Source organism: Vipera ursinii (assembly GCF_947247035.1).
Source record: "Vipera ursinii genome assembly, chromosome: 2".
Lineage (NCBI taxonomy): Eukaryota > Metazoa > Chordata > Lepidosauria > Squamata > Viperidae > Vipera > Vipera ursinii.
The window spans coordinates 38,060,783-38,075,635 of record NC_139513.1 but is presented as its reverse complement, the minus strand read 5'-3'; the positions used below and the strand labels follow the sequence as shown (position 1 = coordinate 38,075,635).

The window sequence follows — 14,853 nt, the reverse complement described above, 5'->3', positions numbered from 1 at the left end:
GTAATTTGATTCTAAATAAGCAATGGACAATTACATATCCTTGAAATAAATGCACACATAGAGAGTGCCTACTGTAATTTGTTTCCAAATGTGTCTTGGCATTTTTGCTTACTTAAAAATACAACATCTTTGGGAACAGGAAAATACAGTCTTGTGATAAAAGAAGAGAGGGTGACAGAATGTGCCAATTCAAACAAGTTTTGCCTTAAGAAAATAAAATCAAGCAGAGAGTAAATCAGAATTCTATATATTTTTTTAAAAAAGAAAACTCTCTAAAACTTCCTTGCTATGATGCTATTCTGTATTTAGATATACAGAGGTTTACTCTTACTTTTTTACTTCCTAAATTGGGTTTTTTTCCCCCTGAGGCTTCTTGTTTATATAGCATCTAAATACATCTGGAGTATAACTTGACATTGTGGGGTATAAAAATAGTGGCTAAAACAGCAACTTTGGTAGATCAGAGCTGCTGCTCCTGGGGAGAAGAGAAAAATACACTGGAGGTTTTATATCACATATCTGAAGTTGCAAGCATGAAATCAGGCTTTCACTGCTAAAGCTGTGTCTTTCACTCATATTATCATATTACTGTAAAAGCAGCTTTACTGTTGTAGCATTTCCCACATGGAATTTCTTTGTACAGACCATTTGTCTTAATAGTGAATTGAATTCCATCATTTTATATTGTGCACGATTTCGAACTTGTAAAAAGGTTTTTAAGACAGAAAAATAATTATGTTCCTTTTGGTTTTCTTCAGTGGAGGGAATTAACCACATTTAGTCATTCAGGGGTCCCCAAATCCCAGGCTATGGATATGTGCCTGTCCATGGACCATCAGGAACCGGGCCGTGCAAGCGAGCGAAGCTTCATCTGCACATGTGTGGGATCTAGGTAGAGCATAAAACCGTGACACACATCCCCCAATCCGTGGGAAAATTGTTTTCCACAGAATCGGTCCCCAGTGCCCAAAAGGTTGGGGACCGCTGCTCTATCTAATTAACTCATTCCTCAGATGACATCTTCCAGATCCAACAGGATTACACTTCTAGAATTTCCTTACCGTACAGTTCTGGAGTATTATCTCATTCTAGAATCTTTGCAGATGACAGTCTGGGGAGAGTTGTCCCAGTGCACAACGCAGCCCATTTTAGATAAATTAAAAAGTATCAATACACTGATTTTATAACTTATTTCACCAAGCAAGAAATCATAATATATAAAATCACATTGATTGAACCCATGCATCCTCCCAAGCTAAAACCCAGCATGCTTGTTTCGTACATAAGAACACGAGGAGGTTGTATTCGGAACTGAAGTTTGACCAAGGGACTGGAGGACGATGCCTTGGATGGCAATCAAGATATTAATCAGTGGAACAGCTTGCCTCCAAAAGTTGTGAATGCTCCAACACTGGAAGTTTTTAAGAAGAGACTGGACAGCCACTTGCCTGAAATAATATAGGGTCTCCTGCTTGAGCAAGGGGTTGGACTGGAAGACCTCCAAGAACCTTTTCAGCTCTATTCTGATTAATTAATTAATGAGCACAATAGCATCTGACAGTCACTTGTCTGAGACAGTATAGGTTCTCCTGCTTGAGCAGGGGGGTGGACTAGGAGACCTCCAAGGTCCCTTCCAATTCTATTCTATCCTATCCTATCCTATCCTATCCTGTCCTGTCCTGTTCTGTCCTGTCCTGTCCTGTCCTGTCCTGTCCTGTCCTGTCCTGTCCTATTCTATTCTATTCTATTCTATTCTATTCTATTCTATTCTATTCTATTCTATTCTATTCTATTCTATTCTATTCTATTCTATTCTATTCTATTCCCAGTGTGGTTTATAAATTGGGGTGGGGTATTGAGAAAGGAAGGTTTTATATTGAGAACAGATCCACCCATTTGCCACCATTGGGGTGCAGTTTAAAGATGAGACAAAAATCTCATAATTAAATCACTTGAACCACTTAGACTACCACAAACCCTGTAAGAAATTCTTTCGGTTGGGGCCTGGACAACAAAACCATGAACTAAAACTGAATTAGATCAGAAATGAAGGAAAGATATGATCAATGATACTGTTACGATGTTATAAGTGTGGGTGTGTGTGTATATAGGTAGTCGTAGACTTACAACCATTCATTTAACAACTGTTCAAAGATGCCACAGCACTGAAAAAGTGACTTACCACCTGTCCTCAGACTTACAACCATCTCAGACTTATGACCATCTCATTCCTTATCTCCACAGTCATGGGATCAAAATTCAGGGGGCTAGCAATTGTCATGTATTTATGACAGTTGCAGCATCCTAGGATCACATGATCACCATTTGCAACCTTCCCCAGTCAGCTTCCAATATGATTTAGTCAATGGGGGGAAGCAGCTTTGTTTAACAAACGTGTGATTCCATTAACAACTGCAGTGATTTGCTTAACAACCGTGGGGGAACAGGTCATAAAATCAGGTGTGATCTATTTAAAACCCACCTTGCTTAACCACGAAAATTCTGTGTAGGAGATGACCAGGCTGAACCCGAGGGAGGGGGTCAAACGCGTCATAAGTCACGAGTCCCTTTGCATCCACAAGATATCTTATTCCAGCCCACCTTGAATTCCTTTTTATTCTTAACTCCTGCGCATTTCCCCTAACAGTCACTTGGCCAGATTCTTATAGAGAACTTAAGCTTGCAATAAATCTTTATATTCATTGGAACTGTTTGAATCTCCTGATTTCCCAGGTGCTTGACATTCTGGTCCCAACTGTGATTGTAAGTCGAGGACTACCTTGGTAAATGGGCGTGTACCAACAGATAAACTTTGGCTTTTTTATGACTCATGGACTTCAATTCCCAGAATTCCTGAGTCAGCATAGCTGACTCAGGAATTCTGGGAATTGAAGTCCATGAGTCATAAAAGAACCGAGGTTGCCTACCCCTACATACCTTTGGAGTAAGAAACCAATACTGTTCTATAGTTAATGCTCTTCCATTTGTCTTACAGATGACCGAAGGGAGACACTGCCAAGTACAGCTTCTGGATGATAGGAAGCTGGAGCTACTAGTTCAGGTGAGACATATTGTAGTTTTATTGTTTCTGTAGCACTGATTCAGTAATTGACCTCTTCAGCAGGGCTGATCGTGCTTCAAAAATAATTTGAAAGAAATGCTTTAAACTTTGTGCCAGTGTAGCACCTCTCTGTCATTAATTAAAGCAACAGAGTTTTTTTTAAGGTTGGACACAAGCTTGGAGAAATCGTGCAGCAATACATTTTTATGATTAGAGTAGAACAAAACAGAAAAGAAAAGAAAAGAATAACAGAGTTGGAAGGGACCTTGGAGGTCTTCTAGTCCAACCCCCCTCTTTAGGCAGAAGGCCTATACCATTTCAGACAAATGGCTGTCCAGTCTCTTCTTCAAAACTTCCAGTGTTAGAGCATTCACAACTTCTGGAGGCAGGTTGTTCCACAGGTTAATTGTTCTAACTGTCAGGAAGTTTCTCCTTAGTTCTAGGTTGTTTCTCTCGATCAGTTTCCATCCGTTGCTTCTTGTCCTGCCTTCAGGTGCTTTGGAGAATAGCTTGACTCCCTCTTCTTTGTGGCATCCCCTGAGATATTGGAACTCTGCTATCATGTCACCCCTCACCCTTCTCCTCATTTGACTAGACATACCCAGTTCCAGCAACCATTCCAGTCCCCTGGTCATCTTTGTTGCTCTTTTCTGCATAATAACAGAGAGCTGTTTGGTCCGTGCTTATTTGAAGTTCCAAGCACTCAAAGAGGATGAACAGCCCAGCTGTTCACTCCCCAGTATGACAACAGCTCTAAGAAAGAGGGGGAGGCATAGTAGCTAGTTCAGAGGATGAGAATAATTTAATAGGACTGCTTGTTTCTGGAGTGCTTTGGGCACTATATGAAGAAATCAAGAAAACTGTAGTGTATTGGTAGTTCTTGATTTACCACCACAATTGAGCCCAGAATTTCTGTTGCTAAGTAAGATGGTTATTAAGTGAGTCGTGTCCTTATTTTATGATCTTTTCTGCCATGGTTGTTAAACAAATCACTTCAGTTAAGTGAATCATATGATGGTTCAGTGAATCCAGCTGCACTATTTATTTAGCTTGTTGGAAGCTGGCTGGGAACATCACAGATGATAGTCACATGACCCTGGGATGCTGCAGCCATTGTGGGGATGTGTCATAAGTCATTTTTTCAATGCTGTTGTAACTTCAAAAGGTTGCTAAACAAATGGTTGCAAGTCGAGGATGACCTGCATTTAGAGGAAGGACAATCATGACAATCAGTAATATAGAAATTTAACCTGCTGAAAACAAGCTGAAAGAGTTAGGAGACATTATAATCTGTATGGAAGGCAAAATGAAACCTGTCTGATATCTGTGTAGTAGTAGTAGTAGTAGTAATAGTAATTCGAGAAGATTTATTCTCTCGTGTTCTTGAAGAAGGACTATATAACTAGTGGGTTCAAGCAAGTAGATTTCATCTAAACATTAGGAGGGAGAGATTTCTGAGAGGAGATTGCTCTTCAGCAATGAATCAGTCAACTTTCTCAGGACTCAACTTTGGTTGATGGTACTTTGGCCACCTAATGATGGTACTTTGGCCACCTAATGAGAAGGAAGGACTCACTGGAGAAGAGCCTAATGCTGGGAAAGGTTGAGGGCAAGAGAAGAAGGGGACGACAGAGAATGAGGTGGCTGGATGGAGTCACTGAAGCAGTAGGCGTGACCTTAATGGACTCCAGAAGATGGTAGAGGACAGGAAGCCCTGGAGGAACGTTGTCCATGGGGTTCGCGATGGGTCGGATACGACTTCACAACTAACAACAACAACAGACAGCAACATGTCAGAATTATTTCAAGATTCCTACTTTGAACTGAGAGTATTAGAAGGTCACCAAGGGCCTCCCTCCCTTTAGAATCCTATATTGTCATACCTCAGCACTCGACTGCTTCAAAACTCATCAAATTCGTTATTCGACATGTTTGGAAGCAGAAATCTTGTCCTGGGGCTCATCTTTCTGTCATTATTAGAGATGCAAGGAAGAATTTGGTGATGTTGGCTTGCCTCATGACTGACTATTTCTTCCAGCTGAAATAGCGGGTCATGTGGTAAGTCATGTGATTTTCTCAGTACCAGTTGGTTTTAGTATTCAGCGCATCTTCCGGAATGAATTTTTGACAAGAACTGAGGTGACACTATAGGTGATCAACATGGGCTACATTGCATTGCGTGTTAGTTTTACTTTCGCTAATATTTGATCATGATATCTCTTTTGATAATATTACAAGGGTAACTTTGTTTGAATTCACTATAGTCCTGTTGCAGTGGAGTTTCTTAAAATATTTTTAAATAGATAATTTTAATTACTTATAAAGATATGTAAATGAGGAAGAGCTACCCCTTCCAACCCTATTACTATGAAAATAAAAATTAAATTTCTACTCCAAGCTAGAAAAATAGTCCAATGGGAAAGAATGAAAAATTTTCCAAAAGTGTTATTAACGCAAATTGGCAGCAGAGAGAGGATAATTTGATATTATTGTTTTAACACAAGAGAGATAGCAAGAATAACATACTTTTTTTCCTTTGCCTATAGCCTAAACTTTTGTCACGGGAATTATTGGATTTGGTGGCTTCACATTTCAACCTCAAAGAAAAGGAATATTTTGGGATAACATTCATAGATGATATGTAAGTACATCATGCAGTTATTTTTAAACCCCTTGAATAGTCAAAATGTAAACTGGTGTTTCCAAATTTATTTTTAGAGAATATCATAGGCTTCATTTATTGACTGATATCCCCAAACTATAGAATTCTCCTTCTGCTTGCTTCTTTTATGATTATAGCAAAAAATATTGCTGTCTGGGTATGCATAGTGTTAACTGCTATGCCTTTTATTTTGCTTTATTGTTAGGTTATCCTGCACAACCTTTTTCCGGTCAGCCTAGGTCAGTGTGGTGCTAACATTATTTATCTATTTCAGACACCCACCAAACAGAATTTCTTAGGGATTACATAGCTTTCCCCAGCCTGATCTTTGGATTACAACTCCCAGAACTCAGCCAACTGGCCGGCTGTTAAAAGATTTTTGTGTTTAAGTCTATACATCTGGAGGACATTCAGATTGGGGAAAGTTAAGCTAAATACACTCAAGAATTGGAAGGGAGAAGAGGCTGGTTAGATAGTTCTCCAATTATTATTTTTCCACTCCAAGTTAATTTCCATGCTGTTTACACACATAGGGTTACATGTTTCCCTCTTCATGTGCAGAGATTGGATGAGAATTTAGAGTAGGGAAGATGCAGCCATGAAACAATGAAGTTATAGAACTATAGAACATAGAATCAAAAAAGGATTGGAAGAGGCCTCAGAAGTCTTCAAGGCAGGAGACGTTATACCATCCCAGTCATATGGTTGTCTAGTCAACTTTTGAAAACCTACAATAATGGAGCATCTCACAATTCTGGGAAGCAAGCTGTTTCATTGATTAATTGTTCTGCCTGTCATAAAATTTCTCCTTATGCCTTTAACAAGCTTTCCCCCCATTACTTCTTGCCCTGCCCTCAGGCGCTTTGGAGAATAGGTTGACCACGTCTTCTCTGTGACAGTCCCTCAGTGAAGACAGTTATGAGGTCCCCCCAAATCAGTCTTCAAATTTGACAATCTTCCTCTAGTTTCTCTTCCAAAATTTCTTTAATTTACGTGTTATACATATAGATATGCATACTATATGTAAACAAAATAAATTATATGTGTATTTGCATATATTTTCTGCTATATGAATGATTGATTTCCTGTTGCTGGATCTTCTCAACTTTTCTATAGGTAAATTCTGTCAATAGATTTTGAAGGTGTTGGTACATCTGCTGCTATTTGAGAAAAAATTCCTAAAAAACATAAGACTGAACATAAGAGGAAATATCTCTTCCCCTTAACAACTTTCTAGTTTAGGAAATTATCTACTGATGTTAAATTCCTTTTTGTGTTTTTTGGTTATGAATTGCAACCTCCAGAGGGCAGAAGACACCACTTAAAACTTTTTCTATTAGGCAAAGCGTGTGACTCAGTGACACAAATACTGTTCAGTCAAAGCACAGATGAATGATAACAATACACTTTAATGGTGAAGGCTTTCTTTTCCTCATGCTTATTTTTCCTCTCAAAAAGATACATTTATAAATTCATTGTAGGCCATTGTAAAATGTAGACGTGAAAAGAACAAATGAAGATTGAACCACCACTCCACACTTAGTACCATCTAGATAGATTGGATTCCAACTTTTTTCATATCCAGTTAGTAAATAGTGAGAATGCTTAATTCTTCTGGTGTATAAAAGGTAGAGGTAAGAGTCCCTGCAGTTTTTACTCTGCTAGTTGTTGCCAACTATAGGGAGCAGTGTTCATCTCCATTTCAGGACCATTGAGCCAGCACTGTCCAAAGACATTTCTGCAGTCATGTGGCCAGCATGATGACATGTTACACTGTTACCCTCCCACCAAAGTGGTACCTATTTATCTACTTGCATTTGCATGCTTTCAAACTGTTAGGTTGGCAGGAAATGGGGCAAGGATGGTAGCTCACCCTATTGCATGGTGCTTCAAGTCTCAAACCTGTGCTGCTGGCTTTCCAGCTGACAAGCCCAGCATCTTAACCACTGAAACACTGTACCATCCTCTTGTATATGAGGCTGTAAAAAAGGAATGGCTTTTTGCCTTTCTGTTTCTTTTGAATTAATAATGTGCTATAATAGGATTTTGAAGGCTAGTAGTTCCTTTGCTCAAGAACTTAAATCCTAACTTCCTTGTGTGTGTGTGTGTGTGTGTGTGTGTGTGTGTGTGTGTGAGAGAGAGAGAGAGAGAGAGAGGGGGGGGGGGGAGAGAGAGAGAGAGAGAGAAGCCAGCAATATTGTCAATAAGTTATTACGAGGTGGCTAAGTGGTACAAGCAATTCGGAAAACACTTTTTAAACATTTGATAAAGTAACCAGAAACCAGTTTACTACACCTTGAGTCTCTGATCACATTTGGAATTGCTGTGTAGAGTTAGTGCATCTTTCATTTGAATGGACAGTCGGCTTCCACTTTAGACTCTCTGAGAAAGTTACGCCAATTATGTGCATGCCAACTATTACTCCTATGTTTCATTCTGGCCCCTGTTCACAATCATACAGGTGGTCCTTGATTACATTGGGACCCGAATGTCCATTGCTAAGCAAGGCAGTTGTTAAGTGAATTGCACCTGATATTATGGCCTTTTTTGACAGAGTTGCTAAGCGAATCACTGCAGTTGTTAAGTGAATCATGCAGTCATTAAGCAAATTCAGCTTCCCTCGTTGACTTTGCTTGCCAGTGGATGGCTGGGAAGATGGCAACCCCACAACTAAGGGATGCTGCAATCGTCATAAATACATGCCATTTGCCAAGTGTCTGAATTTCAACTGCATGAACATGAGGATGCTGGGTTGGTCACAAGTGCAGGGATTGGTCATAAGTCATTTTTCCAATGCTGTTGTATCTTCAAATAGTCACTAAATGAATGGCTGTATGTAGAGGACTACCTACATTTCAGCCCATTAATTGGTTCTTAATGAAGAGGAGGGATAAGATTGGACTTTGCTGAATATTTATAAATGCTACATTATCTGTGCTTGCTATGAAGGTAGGCAGTGAATAAAATGAGAAAAATAGAAGAGTTAGCCAACTTCATCTCTACGTTACCTTGATCTTTTAAATTGCTGAGAAAAATAGTCTCCACTATGTGAATTAATATCATTTGTTTATTATGTTTCCTGTTCTGTTTTGATGTTTTTCAGGGGACACAATGTCTGGTTACAGTTAGATCACAGAGTTCTGGATCATGATTTACCTAAAAAACCCGGTCCAGCAACTTTGGTTTTTGCAGTCAGGTAAGTATGGATATGCAATACAAAATGAATTTGCACTGTGGAATTTCTAGTTGTAACCAATTTTTTTTGAAAAGAATAAATGGATCTTTGTTATTATCAATGACAAATAAGTAGGACAAATTTAAAAAAATAGTTAAAGGGATGATATATGCATGAACGTGTGTGTCACATTTCCCTATCACTTCTGAACTAGTACTGTATGTCAGCCCATGTGGTAATTTTTATGTAATTTTTATATTTAAGCCTTAACAAGATGACTCATTATACTAATCGTTTTACATTTGAAATGCAGTTTAAAGAAAACCTTTTAAGGAACTTCCTAGTCTTCTCTATGTGTTGTAACTGCACATGTTCAGAGGGCTGGAGGTATCTAATATATCTCTCTCCAAACTCCATACTTTCAAGGTTCCTGCTCAGACAATAAAATAATAACACAATAGAAAAAGAGCTAGTCTCAAATCTTCAGGATAGACGCCACCCAAAAAGCAACTGAAGAAGAAAAAATACTCCAGTAAGACAAACTGCTACATATATGCAGACAACAAAGTTCTACTCCCACCATAACCCCTATCCACTAATTATATTACCTAGCTTGACAAGGAAACATCTACAGAAAGAGAAGCAAGTTTAGAACACCAGAATTCACATACTGAAATGAAATTAATGTTGATGTGATGTTAATCTCTTAGAACAGGGGTCCCCAACCACTGGTGCATGGACCAGTACCGGGCCACGGCATGCCAGCAACTGGTCCACACAAACAAGCAAAGCCCAATATGCAGGTTGCAGGCAGCACACAAAACCACGCACTCTCCAGTCCGCGGAAAAACCTCTCTCCATGGAACTGGTCCTTGGTGCCTAAAAGGTTGGGGACCTCTGTCTTAGAATCATAAGGCTGGAAGGGTCTTCCAGTCCAAATCCTGGCCCAAGGCCAGAGTCCTCATTCCATCATGGATAAACAGTTGTCTAGTCTTTATTTGAAAACCTCCAGCAATGGAGCATCCACAACTCTGGAAGGCAAGCTATTAATCATTCTTACTGTCAGGAAATTCCTCCTTATTTCCAGGTTGGATCTCCCTCTGACAAGCTTTCATCCATTGCTTCTTGTCCTGTTCTCAGATGCTCTAGAGAACAAATCGATCCCCTCTTCCCTGTTACAGCCCTTCAAGTATTGGGAAATGGCTATCATTTTCCCCCCCCAACCCTTCACTTTGTTAGGCTAAACCAGACTAGTTTCTTTAGCTGTCCAGTTTAGCCTCCAGACTTCTTATCATTTTTGTTGCTTTTCTCTGTATTCTTTTCAGGCATCAGCATCTTTTTTTGTTTTGTAGTGACCAAAACTGGACACAGTATACCAAATGTGGAGTATTTGCAAGTCTTGGAGGAGAATATTTCATAATTGTGATACCATAATTAGGAAAGTACTTAGCTAGATAACCTTTATTGTCATTTTTTACTGTGGGCACAATGGCACACATTAAAAATGAAATTTAGTCTCAAAGTGTACACATACATAGCACAAATGTAAACATACTATACACAACTTATGTATAGACCTTTACATATAAGTAACATACAAATATTAATCACTGTCCATCTTGAATACATAACGGAAGAAGGAAGCTTTAGAGTTCATAAGGTTAATACGGTCCAGAACAAAACTGTGACTGAATCTGGATGTTCTGCTACAGATACCACGAAGCCTTATCTCAGAAGGTAACAAGGAAAACAGGTTGTGAAGAGGATGAGTAGCGTCCCAGATAATCTTACGGACACTGTTCAAACAATGCTTCTGTGCTATGTCCTGGATGGGAGGGAGGGAACTGCCAATGATCTTTTCGGCCATCCTCACCACTCTCTGCACCTCCTTCCTGTCTGAAGCAGTGATGTTTCCAAACGAAACTGTGATGCTGTATGACAGGAGGCTCTCGATTGTCCCTCTGTAGAAAGTGGTCAGGACAGGGGAAGGAAGATGTGCTTTCCTCATGCGACACAGAAAATGCAGGCGCTGCTGTGCCCTCTTCACCAGCATCTCCCTATCTTGCGACCAAGCCAGCCTACTTGTTAACTGCACACCCAGGAACTTGAGTATATCCATTGGTGGACCAGGACAATTGTACAATTCTTTTTTATAATCTTTCAGCACTGTTCCCGATATATCTGATTTTATTCTAAGAATTCTCAACCTGTGACATGGCCCTGAAAGTACAGTTATCAAATTTCATAAATGAAAGAAAAGAACAAAGCAATGAATCAGGTTCTTCAGTATTCACCTTCATGATTAAGACTTCATCTTATTTTTACTTCTTCATCTGCTATCTTAAGAGGACACAAACTGACAACTTATTAACATGGCAATAGTAACATGAAACTTTTTGAGATCTTTTAGATTGAAAACTCTTCCATGAGATCAGTTTCACCCAATGCCTTTCCAATGTTATTTTCAGTTGAGCTCATTGCTAATCCAGCACCTTCAACCATGGAAGAGAATGGATAAGTTTTTATCATTTTCACTTTTGAAAATAACTTCTCAGCAGGTGTAACTAATAACAGTGCAACAAATGGGAATTGCTACATGCAAATTTGAATGTATATATTGAATGTTATAGCCTAGAGTTCCTTTTTTTGATTTGCAGAATTGCCAAAATTGCCTTTCCCTTGAGTGCTGCTTTATGTCCCCAATTGTCAAAATTGCTGCCTCCTAAAATCACCATAGGTTCAGTGGTACAAATCTCCATGTGATTACTACTTGGAAGTAAAGAGACCAGATGAGCAGATCTAAACTCAACATCTGGGTTTTCAGCTTGTTAAAATCAGTATCTTAAATAAGGTAACGTACTGCCAAGTTACCACGGAAAAACACCATAATATATTGCCAAAACCTTTAAAATCAGTACCCAGAATTTAGCAAAGGAAGCAGCTTAATAGGTGTGACATCTGTTTAAATGTACCTTGTCCCTTCTTCTATTTCATCTTATCAATTACCGTATATATCAGAATAAATATTTTGTAGGTAACTTGATTTCTTTTCTTTCAAAAATTTGTGCAAAATGGATAGGTTCTTCCAGTTTGGGATTTTTATTGCAGTGATATTTTATGGTTTCATTGAAAAATACTCTTGGGGAGTGAATTTCTTTGCTGACACTCAAACAAGAATCTGATTTTTACAATACATATATTTGATAAGCCTTCCCCTTTGTTTTACGTACTGTACGAATGTTTTTGTGCAGTGCTGTTGGACTAATTGAATTGATTTGCAGTACAACGGTGTTGGTTTTTAACCTTTGATTTACAACTCTGCGATTACAAGATAATAAAATTATTCCTCTCACCCTTTCTTTTAGATTTTACATAGAAAGCATTTCATTTCTGAAGGACAAGACCACAGTTGAACTTTTTTTCCTCAACGCAAAGTCCTGTGTGCAACAGGTAATTTGGCTCAGTTTTCCATACAACTGCAGATTATACTTCAGTAGTTGTAAACATACAAGTAATTAAATTATATGGATGCACTTCTCCATTTAAATACCCATCAACCAAGGGAAATGTGAGTAATTCTTTTTCACAAGTGCATGCGTGTGCAAACACACGTCAATTCTCAAATACAAACAATGGGCAACGGGCTCCAAAATAGAACAGGTGTCATCCATCATGAAGAAATAGGGTTGAGGAAAAAGTTAAGTAAAGGAATATTGGGGCAGAGAGAGATTGCTTTGAATATGTACATAAAAGAAAGCTCTCAAAGATTTGGCTTGTATAATAATTCCCTCATTGGAAAAGAATGTATAAATAAAGCTAAACATTTTTTTTCTTAGGAAACTTTATAAGCATCCATCAAAATCACTAACTCTGTTCACCGGCATGTCAAGAGAAGATTTTTTTTTCATGTCAAATGTGTTTTGACCATTGGGAAGTCATATTTCCAAAAATGGTAGTGCAGAACAGTTTTACCTGAGGCAAAAGAATTGTGAACATATCTTTCTTCACTAGTTGTGGGCATATCCAGAACAAGGTGGAAAGTACAAATGACTTTAAAAAAACAGCTGTTTATGTTCATGAGACAAAGAATATTTACATATTTATGCAGGTAGTCCTTGACTTAGGACCACTTATTTAGTCCCCCCCCCAAAGGCACTTATGTCCTGATTCTGAAGCTCTGAAGGTTGCTGTCCCTGCAGCCACCTGCAGCACATTTCGGGAGTAGCAACCGGACAGCATTAATGGCCATTTCAGCATCCTGCAGTCATATGACTGTGATTTTTGATGTTTTTGCCAAAAACAGGCATTTACTTTTGATTCTCAGTTAAAGCACCTCAGAGAAAACCACGGGTTCCCTTAAAAATTGTAGCATTGTCTTAATGACAATGGTGTTCACTTTACAATTACTGCATTCGCTTAACAACCACCACAGAAATATTTTTAAAAAATTAGGTCAGTCATATGGGCTACCCGCTTTATACCTGTCACAACTTGTCACCATGATGGGTGGGCTCCATTACATTTGTAAGACATGGACTCCCTGTATGCTCAAAATATAAACATTGTATTGCTCCTGTTTGGGGTTGAAGGGAGCTGGTTACAACCACAATAATCTGTAATACTGTAAATATTGTAGAGAACTACTAATGAAAGTTTTAACTGCTTTGTGAGTAGTTTGAACTGAGAATAACATATTACACTTAACTACTAGGTGTGTGCTAATTGGTATCGGAATAAATGATGCCAGGCTGTGGTTTCTTGTGGAACCAGCTAGTCAGCCCAAGGGAAGATCACTGTCCCCAAACCCAGTTTTTCTAGGTGCCTTTGAAAGTGGGTGGCAACTCCAAAAATGCAGTAAATGTCTTTTTTAAAAATATTTGCACTATAACACGAAACTTCTTTTCGCTCATTCCCATGTCATTCAAATCAGGAGGCAGGGAGGGGGAAGTAGTAAGTTACGTAGGTGATATGATTGAAAGTAATCTAGCCTTGGATCCCTAAGGATCCAAGAATTAGCATTGCTGACTCACTTTTCCATGATATAGCATTTTATCCACTAGGACGTTGATTGACTTTCAAGAGCAGAACCTTGCTGGTCTGTAAGTCTTTGTAGATTGTCTAGCAAAGCCAATGGTAGCAGATTCTAATGTTAAAAATTAGGAACATCCAAGAGCCATTAATCCCTCCCACTGGTCCACTCAAGAAGTTTCTGTCATATGATTCATTTATTATATTCAGACTGACAAATCAGGGGATTATTATATCAAATAAAACATCACTGAAAAGCCACAAATAGAATAAGCAACTCTGTTATTGTAAGAATTATAATTAACTCCTCTGTTAATTTATTTCATCCTCTTTTAAAATCCTCTGAACCACTAGCCATTAGGACATCTTTATTTTCCATAAATCAATTGCCTACATAAATCTTCTGATCATTTTCATTACTCCTTTCTGCCTATTAGAGAGAAGACAGTTCTGTGATATCTTTGTGGTTGACCACAAAGAACTCAATAACCTATGTATGATTGTGCCTGAAATTTATATAAATTTATGATTGTGGCAATTTTATTTTTTCCATTCCTAATTATCATCAGGGATGTTTCCAGCCCTGATTCTATTTCTAGCCATTAAATGGATGATATTATTGATCTCAATCTAATCTTACTAATTAGTTCCCATTAGTGAAATCCCTGTGTGAGAATGTGATTGGGAGATGGGTCTTTATACCCTAATGTATTTCATTTGATACTGAACATTTAACACATGTTCTCCTTTCATTTAGATAGAAGGAAATGTTTATTCAGCTTACTTTCACTATTCTGAATCAAATGTTATATCTCAGCAGTTCATAGTTTGTATCTAATTTCTGATGGGTTATATAGTCCAAAACAAATTGGAAAAAACAGTACCAATGTAGAACATTTTATGGGCTCAGCTGTTTATCTTGCTGTA

General features: G+C 38.4%; 1 protein-coding gene across 2 annotated transcripts in view; it reads left to right on the top strand.

Moving 5' to 3' along the window:
* The window catches only part of FRMD4B (FERM domain containing 4B), a gene marked incomplete at its 5' end in the record, with an annotated part of 176,306 nt that overhangs the window by 35,549 nt on the left and 125,904 nt on the right, over positions 1 to 14,853 (top strand). For both annotated transcript variants that reach the window (XM_083355174.1, XM_083355173.1), the window contains 4 exons: positions 2,996 to 3,061; positions 5,608 to 5,702; positions 8,827 to 8,919; positions 12,264 to 12,348. In XM_083355174.1, coding sequence (XP_083211300.1) covers positions 2,996 to 3,061; positions 5,608 to 5,702; positions 8,827 to 8,919; positions 12,264 to 12,348 — 339 coding nt within the window. The remainder of the gene's footprint in view (positions 1 to 2,995; positions 3,062 to 5,607; positions 5,703 to 8,826; positions 8,920 to 12,263; positions 12,349 to 14,853) is intronic.